Genomic DNA, 22,337 nt, shown 5'->3' with positions numbered 1-22,337 from the left:
ATTGTATTGTATTGTATTAGTAACCAGCAATTTTTCCCGGGTTTTTTTTTTCAATTTTTACCCTCAGTGCGAGAGTCTGCTCCACACTTGGCCGGTTTGATGAAATTAAATATATCCTGTAGGGATTATCGTAAAGTGCCTCTACTAAGGACTCAACCATAGATAGGTACTCCACTTAAATATTTAAGTACTGCCAAACTCTAGCCCTTGATCAAGGTAGAGCGAGATTGTTAGCACCGCTTCCGCGCCCCTCAAAAGGTGCCATCATAATTTTATTTTGTACTGGCAACTCGAAAATGGCGCCTCTTGCTCTGGCACCTAGAGCGACCGATCCTCTAGCTCTAGCCCGGCGCTGCTACGTTACCCGGCGATAAAAATTGCACATCGGTCTTCGGAAAAAGACAATTGGCTGTTCACGACGATTTCCGAACACTCGCGACCGTCCATCAATCAATCATCGTATTTATTAAGTGACTTTATAGGTATCAAATGAAAATTGCACCTTTATCAATGGACTTAATTAGTTTACGTCAAATTAATGACATGTAATCGGATATCTATAGAGAGCTATTGCAACTACTAGAAAAAGGATAGTTCCCTCTTTTTCCTAAAGATGCCATCGTACAATTAAAAGTTTTGGGGGGTTTCAACAACTCTTTATTAAATATTTTCATTTAAATGCATCCGTACTATATTGCACCTGTACAACGACTGACAAACTTCACATACTTAAGTTGTGTGTGACAACCTAAGGTCACAATGCTCTAGGAAGCCGAAATTACCCGAGTCTCTTTCCAAAGACCGATGTGCAATATTTAAGGCCGGGTACTGTACTACTATATGTATATACTCATTAGTGTTGCAAACATGGTTACTCTGTGGAGCTCTAGTTTGTTTCACAATGTTATTGGATTAATGAAATGCATAGGTAGTGATAGTGTAACCTATATCTCCTCAAGCAAGGGGTCATAGGTTCAAGCCTGTTCTAGAATATTATTTTAAATTTACCATGAGCTTTTTGTTCAAAAAAATGATGGAAATCTGCACAAATCTGTGAAACAGTACAACAGTGTGCGTGCAGCTCGCAATCCGCACTAAGCGTATGTGCCCTCAAATAGTTTCACTACGTGGAAGAAGGTTCTGATTCTGAGCTTGTATACCTAACCAACTGTGGATGGGACACATAATAGGCCGGAGATAAATCGCATGACTCTACTGAATTTTACACCTGATTATGTCTCTTTCTAGCGCGATAGTAGTCACGAGAGAAAGAGCAAGATGATCGAGTTGAGAATTAACAACGAGACGCTGCGAAAAGAAAACTATGCTAAGGACAGGTATGTTTGATCATGTTAAAAATATAAATAAACACTAAACTAGTACCATGAAACTACCGTGAGACTCACTCATATTAATTATAATGACCCGGATAACTCACGTCTTAAATCGAGTTTAGCTCGACCTGTTCCGGGCTAATCCGTAGCCCTTCGTCTTCGGAGCAACGCGACTCAGCGGCTGCTGCAACACGCGCACAGCGCGCGCATGCGAGTGCGAGCTAAACTCGATTTAAGACGTGAGTTATCCGGGTCATTATATTTAATACTAAACTAGTACCGATTAAAATTGCAAATTAAGAGCAGTTCCGCACTACAATGAACCGAATTCGATCCTATTCAGTGAAAAGACGGTTCGGAGTAGTCGTAGATCTTATTTGTATAGATAGTGAAATCGGATCTTTATGAACATTAATTTAAGGGTCAATTTTGGCATATTTATTTAAGACATGAGATTTTTTTTTAAGTAGTGAGGATTTGTATGATTTGTTATCTATTTCAGAGAAATAAGAAGACTCAATAAGGACATACAGCAGTACGAACTGACCCTGACGAACTTGAGGACCGAGATGACACAGGGGCAAGGCACGTGCAGTCCTCCGTAAGTATATCTAGCCTCCTTTACACCCTTTAACCCCGACCTAAAACCTCCTTAACTTACCCCTGACCCTTACGCTTTTATTAAACCCCGACTAAAGGCGCTTGTTATTATAAGTTTGCCACCAATGTCTATCTGTCTACCTGTTTGTCTGCCAGTCTGTGGCATTTTAGTTCTCAAACGGATGGATAATTTCGATACGGTTTCTTGACGTAAAAGCGAGTTTCTTTGGGGTGGTTCTTAGCTAGCCTATGATTCATTAAAATTGATTGAAGATTGAATATTGAATTTAGAAATGACAATGTTGGAGGTGCTCAACTTTCCTCAGTTGGTTATGATGATCAGATTGATTTGAAATTTGGCACCGATAGTTACGTAGCTTATGGATGACAATGCAAGTACAGTCAATGAAGGGTACAGTCAGCAAAACTCATGTTACAGAGAAGTAATAAAGAAAGACGCTGAAGTCATGGCCGGCATGTGCTGTACGGGGACTGAGGTAAGTGCTAGCGATATTACACAGTTTGTAATGAATTAATAATTCAACATTGGTCCAAAGATCAGAGGCCGTATTGTCTTACGTTTGCCATCGCATTTACGGTACAAGACGGTACGCGCTACGGCATAAGACGAGGGTAGTTCTTAAAAGACGTGTTGAAAACAATTGTGATACCATGTGCGTTCGAAAAGGCCTAAGGTCTCTGGTTAGGCGGTACGAACCATGAAAAGTAAAAAAAAAAATCTTTATTTGGAACAGTAACAATTTGGCATATTTAAAAAAAAAACGATGTCACCCGCAGAAGTTGACAACTGTGTCGCAGGTAGCAACACGCCCCTCCGTAAACAAAGTGATTAAGTTCCAAAAACTAATAGCTTTAACTATATAAAAAATAATTACACCAAAGAAAAAATATGTAAGAAAAGGAAACAAATATTAAATTAATATCATGGTCCTTAAACTTGATGGGTGCGTGTGCAAAATTAAGTTAATTAATTAATTATTTTAATTATCTAATTACATACCTACTTAATGAACTGTTAAGCTTTAAAATTTCACTAATAATTTTCCGCTTTGAAACCTAATTTAGTTAGTAGCTTAACACGTCTAAATATAAACGATATGGGGTGTCAAAACAAAAACAAGAGATATGTGTAGTGCTGATTGTTCTAAACCAATGGTTCTATCTTAACCTTTATGGCTGGCGACGCAAACTATCTGAGACATTGATTACATGTTAATTTTGGCGGCAGTTCTGTCCATCATTCTAGTAAGAATGGCAAGGGCATTAAGTGTTGTGTTTCCTTCATGGACTGATGAAAATTTAAATATGTATACCTACATTTTACAGTTAAGTTGCAGATGGAACTTGTCCTTAGGGTTAATCGCACGGTAGGGATAAAAAAAATCATCCCTACCTAACCCTGCCTTAGACTTAGGCACTTGTCCCACCGCCGACGATGAGCGAGAAGCGAGTAGAGCGAGTAACTAGAAACGAGTGGGCGAGCAGCGAGAAGCGAGTGTAGTTTTGTCGCTCGGCTGTAAGCGAGTGTTCGCGTGCGACGGGCGATTACTCGCTCCACTCGACTCGCTCGTGCGGGGCGGCCGCCAAGCTGACATCGCTGAGCGAGTATCTATAGCTCAGCGAGTTTTATAGCTCTTGTCGCTGCGACAAAAGATGTAAGAGCGAGTTCTCGCCGACAGTGTGAACAGCCAGCGATCAACTATTAATATATGTGTCTCTTTTACTCACACAGGATCTTATATCTTTTGTTCGTTTCTTGAGCGAGAAAATAGTCGATAGCCAATCGTTTCCTCGCCGGCGGTGAGACAAGTGCCTTACGTTAGCTGCCGCGGTTTGCACGGAGCCGGTGGCCGCCTGTTGAACAATAGTGTGAGCAGCGCTAACTGCGCGCGCGCAGTGCGTAGGATTGTACCTGCACCCGCGCCCGCGCAGTGCACCCGCGACAGATAGCATAGGCCCTAAGGCAGGGTTAGGGATGATTTTTTTCACACCCCTCCTTCAGAAAAGTAACTTTTCCTCCCTGACGAGAGGGAGCAAAGTGCAACTTTTCTGTTCAAGGCTTTTCTAAGTGTTTTATTGCAAATGCCATTTTTTGAAGTTGATAATTGTAAAGCCACGCCATTTTCTATGCTGGTTTTTCTTTAATAATATGTAGAATATTTTTTTCTAACTTTCTTAATGCTCGGTGTGAAAAGTTGTATGAGCCACTCGGGAGCAAAATTATTTTCATCTTGGGCGTTAACACTTGAATCCTTCATTACGCTCAGGATTCTACTTTAGAATCCCTCGCTACGCTCAGGATTCTATTGTAGTATTATTATTGTAGTATTGTAGTATTGTGTGTATTGTTGTCTTCGCTACATTCTGGATTCAATGTACGCCCTCGCCGTAAATACACCATTTTGCTCCCTTGTGACACAAATAACTATTTACCCCCTTATTCATAAAACTTAACAAGCCTATGTTAACTAACAAATGCTTTGTCCCTTTCTAACAAATACAAATGTCGAAGTGACAGATAAGGACAAACGAATTTTAGCGGCATTTTAACTAAAATAGGTTTGATTGTCGTTTATGAATAAGGGGGTTAATCTCTAGACCGTGCGATTGACCCTAACGGCAAGTTCCAGCTGCAACGTAACTGCAAAAGGGATTGAAAGAAAGAAAGAAAGAAAGAAAACATTTATTCGTGACATTAAAAAAGACAGCAACAATAATAAAAATAAAATAAAAATTGTTACGTATGCATGTCACGAAATGGTCCCAAATCAGCAATCTGCCGGTCTTGCGAACGGCGCTTGTCTTCCTTTGGGACCATCTGGTCATTATACATTGAAAAAAGTACCGACCGATACAATTTTTAGTTTAAAAAATATAAAAATACTTTCCTATTTAAATAAAATAAAAAGAAATACTAACATTACAAAATGGGTTGCCAGTATATAAAAAAGAAATAGGCATAGGCCAGTCTCCTTTACCCTTCTCACTCCTAACAAATTGACGTGGGTGGAAGACCTTTACCAGTTTAATACGGGTCGTAGTGTAGCGTTTTGTGTTGCAGTGCGGCGACTTGGAGCCAGTGAAGGATGTGGGCGAACTGCTGCGCGAAGAAACAAACAAGTACCGCGAGCGGATACACAAGATGGAGCTTAGCTTGAAGGTCAGCTTTCTAGTGAAGAGTTTTCAAAAGGGTGTTATCTGCATTGAAAAGATAGATTTATTCACAAAACACGAGACACGACAATATCATTATTAGATAGCACGAAGGATATAGTGTGTGAGGGAGAGATTGCATTTGTGTCAGGTGGAATTAAAAATATACAGAGAAATCCGTGCGGATAGGAACTTATCAATATAACTTAAACATAAAAAACCGGCCAAGAGCGTGTCGGACACGCCCGAAACAGGGTTCCGTAGCTATTACGAAAAAATTAAGTATTTCTAAGGATTTCGTATTTTGTACGGAATATTCCAAGTTTAGGTATATTTTATACCTTAGACTGCTATTCATTCTTAAACTACTAATAATTCTCAAGAAAACAAATCACTGAATCGAAAAATCGTTTTAGCAACCCCCTAATACTTTTAAAAAACCTATCCAACGACACCCCACACTACAAGGTTGGATGAGAAAAAAAATCACCCCCACTTTACGTCTGTGGGAGGTACACTAAAAAAATTTTTTATTTTATTTTTATTGTACCATTTTGTTGGCATAGTTTACATATATATTCGTGCAAAATTACAGCTTTCTAGCATTGATAGTCCCTGAGCAAAGCCGCGGACGGACAGACAGACAGACATGGCGAAACTATAAGGGTTTCGTTTTTGCCATTTTGGCTCCGGAACTCTAAAAACGACTTAGGGGTGGCGCGCACACATTTTTTACGTAGACGCTAAGATGTACGAGTACATACGAGAACTTATCATAAAGTCGTGGGTGAGCAAGTTGTGTTTATAATGCAGTAGTATACTTCTACATTTCCCTTATCTTTAAGTTCTCCTGCCTTAGGTTGATTAGTTAAGTATGCTCAACAGTCGAGCGGCGTGAAAGTCCGCGCCGTCCACAAGATCAATCTGGGGCTGATCGAGGAGCTGGGCACGCTCCGTCGGCTCTGCGTGGCGGTGGACCTGGAGCGGAGGGACGCCCGGCTGCGGCTGGACCTGGAGGGGCAGATAGTCAAGCAGATGCTCAAGCAGCTGCAGCAGGCTAAGGCGAAGGTAACCAGAGTGCTTCCAGCCAGTCAGAAACGCTTAGTTACATCCTCGCACAGCACATCTCTAGTAGAAACAGCTCGCTAGGCGAGGTAAATGAAGCGTGTCTATTGGTTGAATAATGAGAAACACATAGGTACCTCGCAACACATCCTGACACATTCATGGTGGAGACACTGGTTCAGACGTGCCCCGTATCACGAATCCACGAGAACATGAGAAAATTGGCGCAAAAAGTATACCGTTTTGCCGTCTTAACGCACATGCTTGCGTGTGCAAATTGGATGCGCTAGTATGGTTGAGCATGTAGCCGGAACCTTTGGCCCTTAAGACGATTCAACCCTCAAAAAACCTTTTTTTCGGGGAGATAATGCAGTTACGCACTCCACCTGGCCTGGGGATCAGGACGGGTATGTAGGACCGCAGGCGGCAGGGCCACAGGAGCGCTTGTGGCTAACCTACCTAACCCAACCTTAATTGTATCGACAGCTGCAGCAGAAGGAAATGGAGTCGTCCCGCTCGGACTTCGTGAGCGGCGACCATGAGTACCGGCAGCCGTCGCACGCGTCGATGCCGGTGGCGAAGACCCGCGCGCGCCGCGACCAGCCCGCTCTCGACTGCGACCCGGACTTTCGCGGCCCTGAATTCGAGGGGAACGGGGATGGGATGCTGTCTCGCCAGTCTGATTAGCCTGTTTGATTGTTAGGCTGTTTTTGTGGAGTTCACAAAGTTGGATATTACATACATCATCATCCTAGCCTTTCGTCCCACTGCTGGGCACAGGCCTCCTATCAGAATGAGAGGGCTTGGGTCGTAGTTCCCGCAGTGTGTATTGGAAACTTCACACACACCTTTGAATTGCTTCGCTGGTTTGAAGTTTTCCTCACGACGTCTTCCAAATTTTAAGTGTAATTTCGTAAAAGAATTTCAAAAAACTCAGAGGTGCGAGCTTGGGTTTGAACTCACGATCCTCTGCTTCAGAAGCGAAAGGTCAAACCACTAGGGCACCACGGCTATAAGCAGTATTAACGTTTTCCCACCCAAGGTCCCTATCCCGTCGAAATATTGGGATAAAATGTATCCTATGTGTTATTCCAGGGGTCCAGCTACCTGCACACCTAATTTCATGACTCTAAGCCCAGCGGTTGTTATTTCGAGATTCTATCCTATGTTTTAATCCAGGTTATAAATTAACTTTTACCAAATTTCCCAAATCCGTCCAGCCGTTTCAGCTTGAAGTAACAAACATATTTACTCACTCACTCACTCACAAACTTTCGCATTTATAATATTAGTAGGATTAGTAAGATAATGAAGCAGCAGTGCTTGCACTGTTGTGTTTCGGCGTGGAGAGTAAGACAACCGGTGAAATTACTGGCACTTGAGGTATCCCATCTTAGGCCTCTAGGTTGGCAACGCATCTGCAATCCCCCTGGTGTTGCAGGTGTCTATGGGCATTGGCGTTCTCTTACCACCAGGAGACCCACTTGCTCGTTTGCCATCCAGTCGAATAAAAAAAAATGATGGTGGAAGTGGGATACAAGTTAATTTCAACTTTTTGAACCTCCCATTTATTTATTGCTATCATTATCAGTGGATATAATTTAACTGCTGACGGTCAAGATAAAACTAAAATTAATAACAGCCTCGGTATATTTTTGTTAATTGTGTTTTTAATTAAATAAACGGTTAATTGAAGCAAGTGTTACTTTTCAGAGCTTTATATCAGTTAAAAACCAAGTACTGACCTTGCGACTTTGCGAGCATACGTGCAAGACAGTTAGGTACGTATGTGCGACACGTAAATTAACATATATTATTATTGTATTATAACTAGGTTGCACACCCAACAGCGCACAAGAAGGGACTAAGCAGTTTAAAGATGCGTTTTTGCATGAAGACATCCAGTGTGTAATAAAATTAATCCGACATTTTTTTTCGGTAGGCGAATAGACAAGTGCAAAAATATGATCTATTCTGACTACTCAAAAATTTGCTACCACGGCATTATTACAATAAATAAAAATTTGATGAAGCATGTGGCTGTTTAAAAAATGTACTGAAGTCTACACTGTAAGACCAAACAGGCAAATTAATATTTAGTTCAATTATTTTATTTGTCTTTTTCTATTTCTGAGCTTTTCTTCACTTGAAGTGGTCGACGGTGTGAGTATTATGTTTATATTATTTGGACCAATGTTGAAATAGTTTTTTTTAAATTAATATTAATTAATAATAGAAATACCTAAGTTGTGAAGTAAGTCTCTTGTATTGCCATCGGGAGGCAACCGAAACTTGGATTTTATGTAGATTTGTAGAAATATGTCATGAAAACTTTTGGATATGTATGTGTAGATTTTGTTGACGTGTTGTGTTTTGACGTTTTGTGATTAGTTTGTTTTACATTGAAGCAGGTTAACTGTGTGTCCGTGCATCTTTTATTTTTCCGACTTTTTCTAGAAAACGTGTCAAATTGCAACGTCTACACCAGAAGGCAGTCTTGAAGCTCTACACGATTCAGATTTATCCATAATATCAAATAAGGTAAGTTGACACTTTTAGAGTTAACAAAGTACCTATGGTCCAAATCGCAAAGAATCTGACCTACCTAATTCAGAAATTATTATTATTAATACTATGCTTAACATTTTGATCATATTTTTTTTAGTGAACTAGGAGTTTCAATTAGGTTTGTTTGTTTGTTATGCTTCTGCTTAATATCAATAATAGATCGTGACAAAATTTGGTCCAGCCAGATTTAGTTTGAGACCCCGCGCGGTTTTCGAATTCTTGACAGATGAAGTCACGCGTAACGATATTTAGTTATTTACTAGATACATATTTAAAAATGCCTTTTAAAAATGTATGTCCTTTCACTTCACAGCCACCGAGCCCTATCACAGTATCAGACTCATCTGCATCAAATTTAGACCTCATACTAGAAACATGCACCAGTCATCAAGAAGTATGTTCACGCGATTGCGATGTACACGAACAACCCACAATGAAACTAGAAAACTCCGAGGACAGTCTAACTGCGCAACAACAAAGTACACAAAGAAATAACTTAGAAACTAGGGACGATCATGATCGTTGTGATAAGTCAGAAACATCGGACCGAAAGCGTAACAAGTCGATAACATCAGACCATCAAAGTGCACAGAGAAATAAGAACAAGGATCAAATTTTACATCAGCTTGCTAACGAGAAAGTGAGACGTAGCTTGGAATCTGTAGAGGATGTATCTGTTAATAAGCCTGCATCGAAAGATAACGCTAATAAGTCAGAAATATTGGACCAAGAGCGCAATGAGTCGATAACATCTGAGAATCAGCCAGTGTTCTGTCAGAATAAGACATCAGGGGACACTTTAAAGAAGTCTATCACATCCCAAGTTGGAAGCTGGCTGCAAACTTCAAACATAGATGCAACATCCATACACACAAATACAACATGTTTGTGTTGGAAAAAGGATGTTTTAACACAGATCCCGCATATAGTCCCAAAAAGTGTTTCTGGTGATTTGTCTCAGGATGAAATATCTTCAGTGCAAACACAACTGTGTGATTGCAGCAGCTCTGATGATAAAGTAGAAAAGAAATCTTTACAGTCACATATTTGTGATTGTGGATCTGCTAAAGATTCTGCTAGAGTTCAGAAATGTAAAAGACTACCATCACACATTTGTGATTGTAGCAGTGATGATGCCAAAGAAGGAATGAAGAGAATCTCGTTACAATCTCAAATATGCGAATGTGGCACTGCTAAAGATTCTGCTGGAGTTAAGAAACGTAATGAACTAAATAAGGTCGTAAAGGTTGAAGAGCAGAACTTTAATGAAGACGCTATTTTGAAAATGAAGTAAGTTTTAAGATTATGGATATTAAATTTCACATTTTCGCGACTTTCATTCTAAGTTACTATTATAAATGAGACTGCGACAAATTAATGCTAAAATTACCTTGACTTTTCGGTGATATTGCAGCGGCTTTAGTCACGAGCATCTTATTACTTCGACTTGTATAATTCACAATATCCTGCGACTTTTACGAATCTTTCTTGACGCTCGCATTTGCAATCATTTCTCGCATTTGAGTCCTATTTGTAGTAATATCTATAATTATTAGGTATTTTATCCTTCTTTTAGTTCCCTTATTCATCTATTTACTTTTTTTAAGGCCATGCACATGCACAAAACTACAGTGTATGAAGAATGTTGAAACCGGAGATCAAAAACAAGAGAAGGCGTAAGTTATACCCATTCTTTTGGCTTTAACTATGATATCAACATCACCATCATCATTATCACAATCCCAGCGCAGCCTACGTAAATTCCACTGTTGAGCACAGGCCTTCTCTCAGGGAGCCCAGTCCCACGCGGGCACAGTGTGGATTGGGAACTTCACAGAGACTATCATTCACCTTAAAGCTCGTGGTAAATTTCAAATGTATTTTCGCACACCTTAAATTGCAATTTCGAATAACTCTCAGTGGTGCGACCTAGGGTTTGAAATCACGATCCTGTGCTTGACAGGCCATAGCTCAAACCACTAGGCCACCACGGCTTTAAGCTATGTGATGTTTTAATTTCTTTATTACTATTTGTCACCGTAAATTAAACATTCCACCATTCATTAGACCCAGAACTTAGATTGATTGATTGTTTTTAATTGTTACAGCGATGTCACAACGCCAGTTGAAAAGGTATGTTTACTTTAACACAAACTATAAAGAGAACTAAATTAAAATATTTGTTGCCAATTCATTGTTTCGTATAGTCACTATTTTGGAAAAATCTCGTATCTCAAATCCGTTCGTCTACAAAATTGATGATTAAAATAATGTCCACAAAGTTCACTCATGAGTAGGTCTTTTTAAAGTACACTTACCTATGTACTAGCATAGAAGTCCTATAACCTAGTGGTGATGTTAACAGTCATTACTATTCATTGACTTATTTATTCATGTACTTGTTTTATTCTTCAAAATTTGTGCCTTAACTGTTAGAGCCAAAACATTTGGATTTTTAGTTACCTAGGTGCATTACAGTCAGTAACTAACCCCTTATTAATAAACGACAATCAAACCTATTTTAGTTAAAATGCCGCTAAAATTCGTTTGTCCTTATCTGTCACTTCGACATTTGTATTTGTTAGAAAGGGACAAAGCATTTGTTAGTTAACATAGGCTTGTTAAGTTTTATGAATAAGGGGGTAAGTATGTAAGTACGTCTAATAAAACTATTAGAAATTCAAGAGCTCTGTGGTAAGAGGACGGTAAAGTTCAAACGGTATCATTTCCTTAAAAGGTTTGTTATAACTTATAGTTATAGCTTCCGGCGATCTGATCTAATAATATATTTAAGTAGGTAATTAAGATACATCATTTTAATACATCTTATTATTAGAAACTCATAATTAGTGCTTCTCTTAGCTACAATCTTATATCATAAACGAGCAAATCTTGTATATTTATTTACTTATTTCGGGATATCGGAAATGGGTTTAACGATTTCGACGAATTTAACTTGTGGGGGCTTCCGGGCGAACTTCTTAATTTTTTATGTATGTCTTGTATAAGTCAATAACCACCTCAAATGACCACACTGCGTACATTTCGCTTAGGCTCTGCTAACACTGGATATTCATTCATAGATACCTGCAAATTTATACGGAATCATCGGTGCGCGAGTCCGACTCGTACTTGACCAATTTTTTAATAGGCTTGTATCACACACAAAGTAGAGTAGCAAACTATACAAATCCCACTTCTCACAAATATTACAAATGCGATAGCTTGTAAGTCTGTTTGTTTGTTTGTTACTTCATCACGTCTAAACCGCTGAACCGATTTAGATGAAATTTGGTATACACATAGCTTGCGTCCCGGGGAAGGACGTAGGATAGTTTTTTATCCCGGGAAATCTCATAGTTCCCGCGGGATAGCATACACGAATTCTGCGCGGACGGAGTCGCGGGCAACAGGCTAGTATTAAATAAGACACAAAAAACTTGTAACAACACTTCCTAGCCACATAAAACATCAAAGTATCATCCAATTTGAAAATATGTTGCATTTCCATCAATAAAGGGCGTAAGTATAAGGGGCCACATAAACCAGATAGGCCCTTTTATCTGGTATTTCTGTGAACAGTAAATTAGACGCGTTTCTATTAGACAAAGTCGGTCCCGCATAGCCGGGATTGTGAAATGTCCGGGACATATTTTTAACACCTTGCTGGACGGCGCAAGGGATGAGCGAGTCGCGTCTAAAGAGCGCTCAGGGGAGCTACGGAATTCGTAAATCGAAGTTCGTATCGTACTATCCCTCTCACTCTCGTATTATAGTACATTGTGTCTTAAGGGCGGTAAACAAGGAATTACGAACGAGAGTCTATTAGAAGCCCGAAGTCGAAGACTGAGGGCTTTAATGGGTCGATGTTCGTAATTCTAGTACCGCCCGTGCGACATACAATGTTTTTCATCACATTTGCGAGTAAAATTGTATATTTCTAAAAGAAAACTAATATTTTTTCAAAAATTGCCGATACCGCTGACTACGCCCTTGGCAGCGCCATTCTCCGCGCCGCCCTCCCCCAGCCTGAACCCCCCAGCGCTCCTGCACGCCATGCAGTATCACACTCATTTACCGACCTTGGGCTTCATGACAAGAAAATTAGTACGGGCAATGACTCATTTACCGACCACGGGTTGGGGGGTTGCAACCAAGGTAGCCTGCATGTTACGACACTGTTTACGAGCAAGTGTGATGAAAAATATTATTAGCGTCAGCGGGACGGCAAGATACGAAGCTAGAATTTTGCACTTTAGTATAGATAGGGCCTGCAGGGCTACTACGAAACTCGAAACTCGAATTTCGTATCGTACCGTCCCTCTCGCTCTAGTATTAAATAGTGTAAGTGTCGGAGGGATCGCACGACATGAACTTCGAGTTTCGAGTTTCGTAGCAGCCCTGCAGACGTGATGGACCAAGTCATGCAACCTAAAAGACAGACATTATAATCTAACCAACAAAAAGTTGGAAATCCCCCGACTACTTACAAAGTCGGGAGTGACAACACTTCAAAGTTCGAGATCTCAAAAACGGCTGAACCGATTTTGATAAAACATGTCTAAGAACCGTCGCTAGAAAACCTGCTTTCAAATAAAAAAAAACCTCATTCAAATCGGTCCACCCGTAAGAGCTTCGGTGCCACAGACAGACAGACACACAGACACACATAGCGGTCGAACTTATATTATAACACCCCTCTTGTTGCGTTGGGGGTTAAAAAGAACGGATAGTGGAGCACCAGAAGGACTCCGCAATAATTAATATTTCTGCATCTAGTTGCTACGAGATGTAAGCTATTCTAACTTAGATTGGTTGAGTACTGTTAAAGCGAGAAAAAAATTTAGAACAAAAAATTTAACTGACCACAAAAACCATGAAAATAGTTTTCTACCAGTTTGAAGTCGATGCTACAGCGCGAGCCAGCAGGGGAGCCCAAGTCGTCTACCTCACCTATATACTATCTATACGGGGCTTCTACCACTCCTGCTAGCTCGTGCTGTGGCACCGACTATGATCTGGTAGAAAACTATTTTTATACTTTTTGTGACCAGTTCAATTTATTTTTTATTTTTTCCCATGTCTAGTCTACTACAATGTCTTAATTAGTCGCGTCGCTTATAAATAAATAAATCGTTTATCTGGGTAATGTCAAAATAGTTACAAGTTCAATAGTGATTGCGGCTTTAAGTATTATAATATATATACACTAGCTTTTGCCCGCGGCTCCGCCCGCGTGGTATTCGGTTATCGCGCGCTGTTCCCTCGGGAACTGTGCACTGTTCCGGGATGAAAAGTAGCCTACGTCACTCTCGGGCCCATAAACTATCTCTAAACCAAAAATCACGTCGATCCGTCGCTCCGTTACGGCGTGAAAGACGGACAAACATACACACAAACACACTTCCGCATTTATAATATTAGTATGGATTTATCAAGAGGCGTTGGTCTTATGAATTGCATCCGCGCCCTAATGCGCGCGCGCATGTGTCGAAACGCGACGGAAGCGCGCCGCTTTGTCACCAAACACTAACGAACTATGCGCGGGATGCGAATGTCTTTGGATTCCGATTTCATAATCGCAGTTTTACATTAAGAGTAGGTATAACTAAACCAGGGCGGTAGAGAGATAAACAAACGTCAAATGTTTATTCTGCAGTGTTTTAAAGTTTTAGAATTAAATAGTTTTCGATTATGCTGAATAAGATTTGAACCCGCATAATATCTTGGAGCTTTGCGGTGAAGGAAAACATCGTGAGGAAACCTGCACAACCTGCGAAGCGATTCAATGGTGCGTGCGAATTCCCAATCCGCACTGGCCGCGTGGGAACTATGGCCCAAGCCTCTTGCTCTGAGAGGAGGCCTGTGCCCAGCAGTACGTATATAGGCTGGGATGATGATGGGATGATATATCTTGGCTATACGCTCCGCGCACACTACACGCGTATACGCTTACGCACTCACACACACACGCACACACAAAAACATAATATTTGTAGGCTTTTGTTATTCAAACTCTTTCAAACTCAACAGACCACGTCTTCTTTAACACAAGGTGGATTTACTTTCAGTTCTAATTCTAAGAAGCTCTCTTGTCTATCTTTATCGCTTCACACCTGCCTTTGATGATCACATCCGTAAATTAACGGCAAGAATAGACTCCACGTAGAGGCAAACATGCCTACTACTGTATTAGCAGAGAAAACAAACAGAACTGAAGACATTATAACATGCTATCATGCTATTAAGATGCTATCTACTCGTACAACTTTGTTTATGCAATTTTTTCTGACCGAAATAAAAAAGTTAACAAAAATTAATCCGACTGCCTCCACTGTTGTACATAGGCCTCCCCCATAGACCTCCAGTTACTTCGGTTGGCAGCGGCCTGCATCCACCGTGAACCCGCGGCTTTAAACAAGTCATCCGTCCATCTTGTTGGTGGACGTCCTACGCTGCGCTTGCCGATCAGTAGTCTCCATCCGACATTTCGAAAAAAAAAACTTTAAATTACCTAAATAAAACTAAAAAGCAGAAAGCAAATCTATTTAGTTGTCTAGAACTCTATTAAATAACTTAAACGTCAGCAATCCGGACCCATAACTGGGAATTTTTGAGCTGGTTACGTTTTAGAATGTTCATTGTGTTGACTTTAAAAAAAATCTCGTTTTAGGTAAAGATGATTCGAATTTTACTGTGACATAAACCGGGTGCCGTATTTTACAGCTCGTAAACTTGACATAAACCTGGTATTCCCAGAACGCAGTTATCCTGGCTAGGCCGTAGCCAATTAGGTCATTCCTTCTCGCACCCCAGTAGGGCACTTCCGCCACCAAATGACTGTTTATAGACGGACAGAAATACGACACAAATTTAACTGAACACCGCGGCGCTGGCGACTGTAAAGACAGTGTTGCCGTTTGATGGAATATTTGCCGGACTTGGAAATTCAGTTCTGTAATCAAGATCTTCAAACTTTACAAGACCACAAATAAGTCCCGGGGGTATTGAATTTGTAATTTAGGTAGCCATATGACGACCGGATGGCCAAGTGGTTAGATAACCTGATTACGAAGCTTGAGGTCCCGGGTTCGGGTCTTGGATGTCTAATATGTATTTATGTATGTATTTATCTATATAAGTATGTTTATCCGTTGCCTAGTATCCATAGTACAAGCTTTGCTTAGTTTGGGACTAGGTCAATAATTGGTGTAAAGTGTCCCATGATATTTTTTTTATTTTTTATTTATACAATGTGCCAAAATGAAGAATATGTGGGTAGGGCGTTTACGTCAGTCTAGAATAAATCGTTGAACCAAAACTACGTGTTGTTATTGCTGTCCTGGATTTAAGCACCTAGACTTGCTGAAATGTTCCGGACTAATTCTAGATCAGAAAATGGTGTACCAAGCGACTTCTTGCACTATCTAGTGAGCAAATACAGAAACTCTAACGTCCCACATTGTGTCGTCGAAGTTTCTCAACTCGGACGCGTAAATAGAATTTCCGACACGTTCTTCATTCGGGCTTCGGTCGTCAGTGCCCTTAGTGTAAGTTTTCGGTTACAAAATACATAAGTACAACTTAAAATAACTTAATACACCTTTTTAATTGTTAAATCATAGCAATTAGCGAAACTTCGCGGACGACCTACCTCTATTCCAGTAAGTAATTCCACATTACCAAAAACCTTAAATCCTCCGATTTCATTCGCCCTGGCAACACAGCATGCACCCCGCGATCTCCGTTAAACTAGTTCCAATTTCTGCCGCTCGCACGTGTAAGTTGGCAGCGCTAAAAGCATCGCAGGATACGCGGCTACCGGCGCGAGCGCACGCGTCCGCTCGTACGTGCTTCGGTTTACTTCGTTGCACTTCGGCTTGTTTGTGTACCTTGTAATGAGTGCGTCGTAAACGTCGCTGTTTATGTTGTTAGTGACAATGATGTTTAATGGATTAGTGTGCGTGGATTCAGATGGTAGTGACTTTACTAAAGTGAGTTGTGCTAGTTTCGAAAAGCTTTCACTTTAGAACTATAGAAAAAAATTCGTTCATATTTTGTAGAAAGAAAGAAAAAAAAATTGAATTCACAACAAAAAAGACACAAAAATATTATTACAAATAGACATTAATTATGCATTTTTTACACGAAGGATAGAATTTGTTTTCTTTTGTGAACTCATTGTACCTACTGATTTAGTGTTCGATAAGGAATATTTGTATTATATATTTAAAATTATGTTTCTATTGGTTAGTTTAAATATTAATGTGTTTTTAAATTCTTCCAGAAATTTCAGCAGGTTGAGTTCGTTTGACTGTAGATATTTTTCAGAATTTTAAACATATATTGATCGATGTTCAAAATGATTGGTGTCAAAGGCATGACTATATTTGAAATGAAACATCAGTTGAAAAATATTTCCAGGAATATTCAGTAAAATTTACTAATTTCGTATCTCATTTAAAATTTCAAGATCTATGTCTGTTTGAATTAAGTCCTTGGCATAAAAGGTATGTTGTATTATAGGCAGTTAATGAATAAGGGACTAAACACCAAACTGGAAATTTTTGAGCTGATTATGATTTTGGATGGCTGAATTTGGACGACCCGACTGTTGAACACAACACTTGTTTTTTTTTTGCTTTTAAATTTATATCTGCTTTTTTTACGCAGTCGGTTTTTATACGTTTCCTTTTAAAATGGATAGTATTTTTTTATGCAACGCCGGGCAAAAAAACCCCAAATGTTTATTGGACAAATTTTATCCTGAACAAAACAATAATCCTATTGATTCGTATAATAAAATAGCGAGTATTTTTTTTTAATTTTTAGTTGGTTCGATTCCCGGGTGAGACAAGGGAAGTTTAGAAGATCTTTGAATGCAGTTTTGTTTCATTTTAAAAATAAAGGAATGTCTCCTTTCAGTAGGTACATATTAGCTAACTAAAGGATTTAAGGTATTTGTCCTCCGGGACACATTGATTCTTTCCACCCTGTATACTTCTGACGCTAATTCTGTTTTTTTTACTGGATGGCAAACGAGCAAGTGGGTCTCCTGATGGTAAGACATCACCACCGCCCAGAAGCATCTGCAACACCAGGGGTATTGCAGATGCGTTGCCAACCTAGAGGCCTAAGATGGGATACCTCAAGTGCCAGTAATTTCACCGGCTGTCTTACCCTCCACGCCGTAATACAACAGTGCAAGCACTGCTGCTTCACGGCAGGATTAGCGAGCAAGATGGTGGTAGCAATCCGGGCGGACCTTGCACAAGGTCCTACCACCTGCAAATGATGGATGTTGATGACGATGGTTGTGTCTCAGGACAGTGGCGGCGGGTCGAGCTGCGCCGGCGCCTGCGAGCAGTACTACAGGAACAAGCTGATGGCCACACTGCAGATCGTGAGTACAGACCACAGGGGGTCCATATTGTGTGTCGAATATTGCGTGGCGCAACTAGTGCTCCTCGCGCCCCCAGTGTCCCAATCCCGGTTCAATTTTCGCCCTCGCAACCGTGACCTGCCGGCTGTTCCCAAAGCTCGCACAGTGTCACACAAGAACTCACCTCTTATTCGAGCTTTATTGAATCTTAATACGCTTCTCGCATCGGCGCCGGATTGTGATATCTTTGCTAGTAGCTGGAAGACTTTATGTAGCGAGTGTATGAGGTTCTGTGAGGCGAAGGACGACCGTCCGTCTTCACTAAATTGTTTGTAAATGTTAATTCTGTTATCTTTTGTGCCACGTGTGTTGTGCTTGTTAATATTTTATGAATTTCACAGTGCTTTGGCTTGTCTGTAATGCTGTGTTATTATTTCATTAAATAAATATCGGCTCGCATAATTGTTGAAAGTCCTAATGTAACGTGTCATAATGTATTGTTTGTCATAACTGTTTTTCCCTGAATCCATGAATTGTGCTGAATTGTTATAAAACAAACCTAACCTAATTTTTGTCATTTGTTGAAATAAACAGATGATTATTATTATTTTTAACCTACAGTTTTCTACAAGATGAAGATTTCAAAATTAAAAAAAATACGGTTTCGGCGGGAAAAAAATAAGCATAAAAAATAGAACGCTCTTGGTGAGGGATGGAACTGCGTCATTTAGAAATTGAAATGGTTTTTTAAGCGCGTTCACCTTGGATGTTTTACTGTTCCAAAATTCATAATATATATTCAGAAGCACTGTTTCATTACATTTGGACGCTACTAACAAGAATAGAAAAAAACCGGCCAAGAGCGTGTCGGACACGCCCGAAATAGGGTTCCGTAGCCATTACGAAAAAAATAAGAAATATTTTATTAAGGATTTGTATTTTGTACGGAATATTCCAAGTTTAGGTATATTTTATACCTTAGGCTGCTATTTACTCTTGATCTACCAATAATTCGCAAGAAAACTTAACCGTTATAGTTTTCCTTGTAAGTTTGATATACCTACTTACTACCTCTTGATTTTTTTTAATTTTTCTACCCACCGGTTTAGATTTTAGAGGGCGATTCTAATGAAAATTTGCACTTTAAAGAAAAATCATTTTAGCAACCCCCTTAAGATTTTAAAAGGCCTATCCAACGATACCCCACACTCCAAGGTTGCATATGATAGTCACCCCCACTTTACGTGTATGGGTAGTAAAAAAATTTTTTTAATTTTTTATTGTACCATTTTGTCGGCATAATTTGTATAATTATTATATTCATGCAAAATTACAGCTTCTAGCATTGATAGTCCCTAAGCAAAGCCGCGGACGGACAGCCAGACAGACAGACATGGCGAAACTATAAGGGTTCCGTTTTTCCCATTTTGGCTACGGAACCCTTAAAAACGAGAGGAATAGATTCCGGTTTGGACCAAAAAAAGTGTCGCCGGAAATGCTGACATGCGGCGTAAAAAAACTAAATCTTGGTGATTAAGTGATTACTGATTGCAACTTAAAAAAACTTTTCTTCTCTAGCTAGAGAACAAGGAGGAAACTATCCGAGTGCAGGGCTCCAGTCTGGGAGTGGCGGAGGCCCGCATCGCGGCGCTCACGGAGCGCGCTTGCTCACTGCGGTGCGAACTCGACCAGAAGGCTAGAGAGGTTGGTACATGAAAACTAGAAGGTTAAAGGTCACAGCTCATTACAGCCACCCGGTACCCGACCAGCACCGCATCGCCTTGAGCGTTTAGTATTCTTCATATGGATTTGTATGGGTATGCGCTCACTACATCAACTCCGTAGCGTCACCGGATCGCCTCACTCGCGAGGTTGCCATGCGCGGACGCCGAGTGGACCACTCGCTGCCCGCACGCTTGCGATGCTGCGCTCCCCAAATAACTAAACTCCAAATAAAAAAAATACTATGACACGGTTCCATCTTGGGACGTAAATTAATTTCCTTGACTGTATAAATAAATATAAATAAATATCACGGAACAATTCACACCAATTGACATAGTCCCAAATTAAGCTTAGCAAAGCTTGTGTTATGGGTGCTAAGCAACGGATAAATATAATTATATAGATAGATACATACTTAAATTAAAAAGCCGTGGTGGCCTAGTGGTTTGATCTATCGCCTCTCAAGCAGAGGGTCGTGGGTTCAAACATTCGTAGTTTTTCAAACATGTGCGGAATTATTTGAAATTTACCACGAGCACGGTGAAGGAAAACATCGTGAGGAAACCTGCACAAATTTGCGAAGCAATTCAATGGTTGTGTGAAGTTCCCAATCCGCACTGGCCCGCGTGGAACTATGGCCCAAGCCCTCTTGTACTGAGAGGAGCCTGTGGCAGTGGGACATCTGGGATGATGATGATGATGATATACGTACTAAACACCCAGACCCGAACAAACATTCGTAATACAAAATCTGCCCCGACGGGAATCATCGAACCGACCTAAGCTTCTTCTTCTTGTATAAAAGAAAAGAAACAAAATATAATTGACGAACTTAATACATGTACAAAGGCGGACTTATCCCTTTAAGAAATATCTACCAGTCAACTTTTTAAAATGTATTTATCGTTTGTACTACTCAATGACAGTAAATCCTTTCTTTTATGGTCGCATGATGATGTCAAATCAATAGAACAGTTGGAAAGCTATCGATTTCTAAGTTAGTGTTTTATCTTGCAGCTGAACAAGCTGAGGAAGTTTGCAGAAAGCTGCCGGGTTGAGAAGGCAGATATCTCCATCACGGCTGAGATGCAGGTATGTACACATACACAACCTTGGTACCCAAGTTAAGCCGAGTTTATACTTGCAAGAAAAATCGTGCAAGTTGCATTATACCTATTTGTAGTGGGTAATCGAGCGCCACAATGTAATGCAACTTGCACGATTTTCTTGCAAATCTAAACTCAAATTTAGACCGTGAAACATAACAAACACGTTATAACGTTTCACTACTGAGTATTAACTGCTGAATACGATACTTGACTGTTTTCCAGCTGCTCGGAATAATTTGAAAACACCCTGTTTAAACTAAAAATGTAGTTGACAAACAATTAAACAAACAGGGCGATATAAATAAACCTTTTGAAAAACGGCAGCCAGCACGTATGCATTTTACACGCAACTGTTACCAAAAAATAGGATACCATCTGTACTTATTTTGGGAAGCCGGTAATAAATCTCCTAGGCACCACAGAAAAATATATTTCTATAGTTTCTAGCGAAATTAGTAATAATTGAAAACTTTTCCGTATCCGATGTACGGTACGCATGAGACAAACAACTTTTAAAAAACTAAGTCTTAAAATAACATAACTTTCAATCTTAATAATGATGTGGAAATAATGATGTATGTAAATGATGATAAAGAAACTGTAACAAGTGTTGGGGTTATAGGAAGTGCAAGCCCAGAAGAATATCGTGAATACCCTTCAAGACAACTTGTCGGTGATCGCGGAGCTGTACAGGGAGTGCTTTTTCGAGGTGAGTCTTCAGAAATAGTTTCCTCGTTCTCATGTCCTCCTTATACTACAGTGTAGGTATTTTAAGCTTCAGGACTTGTTAAACCATGAATCCTACTGATTTATTTAAGGACTGTTCTCACTGGTAATGAGCAGCTGGAACTGACTAGCTATTGGCTTCTATCTAATCTAATGGAAATTGTAGATGAGGCCAACCAAAGATCTAGCTCATTAGTTTAATGAAACTTATTGAACCTTTGTTGGCACCTTGAAGAGCAGAGGAAAAGATGAGAGAATTGCCAACGATGGGAATCTTTTCTCTCTTCTCACCAAACAAACTCAAACAAACTCTTCAACAAGTTTTCCTCATTGTCCAACTTATCTACTCCATTCTCTTAGTACTAACTAAAATTTGTAAGCTTCCAACTTCAATCTGTCTATAATCTGTCTGTTTAAAAGGCTCCCGGCTAAAGTCTACTATTGTAAATATTGCAGACAGCGAAGCAAGAGGAACTGATAGATATGCTCAGGCAGTCCTACTTGGACGTCCGACTGATGGACAAGGATAAAACAGACAAGATCAATCGACTGCAGAGCGTCATTAACACACAGAAGTGGTCCATTGAGCAATGCCAGGTACAGGATGCCCATATTTTGAAAGTCCAAGATGTTATGTATATATACTTAAGACGA

General features: G+C 40.0%; 2 protein-coding genes across 4 annotated transcripts in view; both read left to right on the top strand.

Moving 5' to 3' along the window:
• Positions 1–7,963, top strand: part of LOC141426319 (uncharacterized) — a 15,340-nt gene extending 7,377 nt beyond the window's left edge. Inside the window, exons 3-8 of the mRNA XM_074085168.1 lie at positions 1,249–1,337; positions 1,837–1,935; positions 2,374–2,431; positions 5,017–5,115; positions 5,994–6,176; positions 6,660–7,963. Coding sequence (XP_073941269.1) covers positions 1,249–1,337; positions 1,837–1,935; positions 2,374–2,431; positions 5,017–5,115; positions 5,994–6,176; positions 6,660–6,860 — 729 coding nt within the window. The 3' untranslated portion in view covers positions 6,861–7,963. The remainder of the gene's footprint in view (positions 1–1,248; positions 1,338–1,836; positions 1,936–2,373; positions 2,432–5,016; positions 5,116–5,993; positions 6,177–6,659) is intronic.
• Positions 7,959–22,337, top strand: part of LOC141426318 (uncharacterized) — a 27,928-nt gene continuing 13,549 nt past the window's right edge. For 2 of the 3 annotated variants that reach the window (XM_074085166.1, XM_074085165.1), the window contains exons 1-9: positions 7,959–8,714; positions 9,055–10,031; positions 10,349–10,417; positions 10,850–10,874; positions 18,067–18,144; positions 19,702–19,827; positions 20,866–20,940; positions 21,580–21,666; positions 22,140–22,280. In XM_074085166.1, the coding sequence (XP_073941267.1) occupies positions 9,175–10,031; positions 10,349–10,417; positions 10,850–10,874; positions 18,067–18,144; positions 19,702–19,827; positions 20,866–20,940; positions 21,580–21,666; positions 22,140–22,280 (1,458 nt within the window). In that variant the 5' untranslated portion in view covers positions 7,959–8,714; positions 9,055–9,174. Of the gene's footprint in view, positions 8,715–9,054; positions 10,032–10,348; positions 10,418–10,849; positions 10,875–16,372; positions 16,736–18,066; positions 18,145–19,701; positions 19,828–20,865; positions 20,941–21,579; positions 21,667–22,139; positions 22,281–22,337 lie in introns of those variants that run through there. The other variant, XM_074085167.1, reaches the window with a different exon arrangement.

Source organism: Choristoneura fumiferana, chromosome 3 (genome assembly GCF_025370935.1).
Source record: "Choristoneura fumiferana chromosome 3, NRCan_CFum_1, whole genome shotgun sequence".
NCBI lineage: Eukaryota > Metazoa > Arthropoda > Insecta > Lepidoptera > Tortricidae > Choristoneura > Choristoneura fumiferana.
The sequence above is the reverse complement of the archived record's forward strand: the minus strand, read 5'-3'. Positions and strand labels throughout refer to the sequence as shown.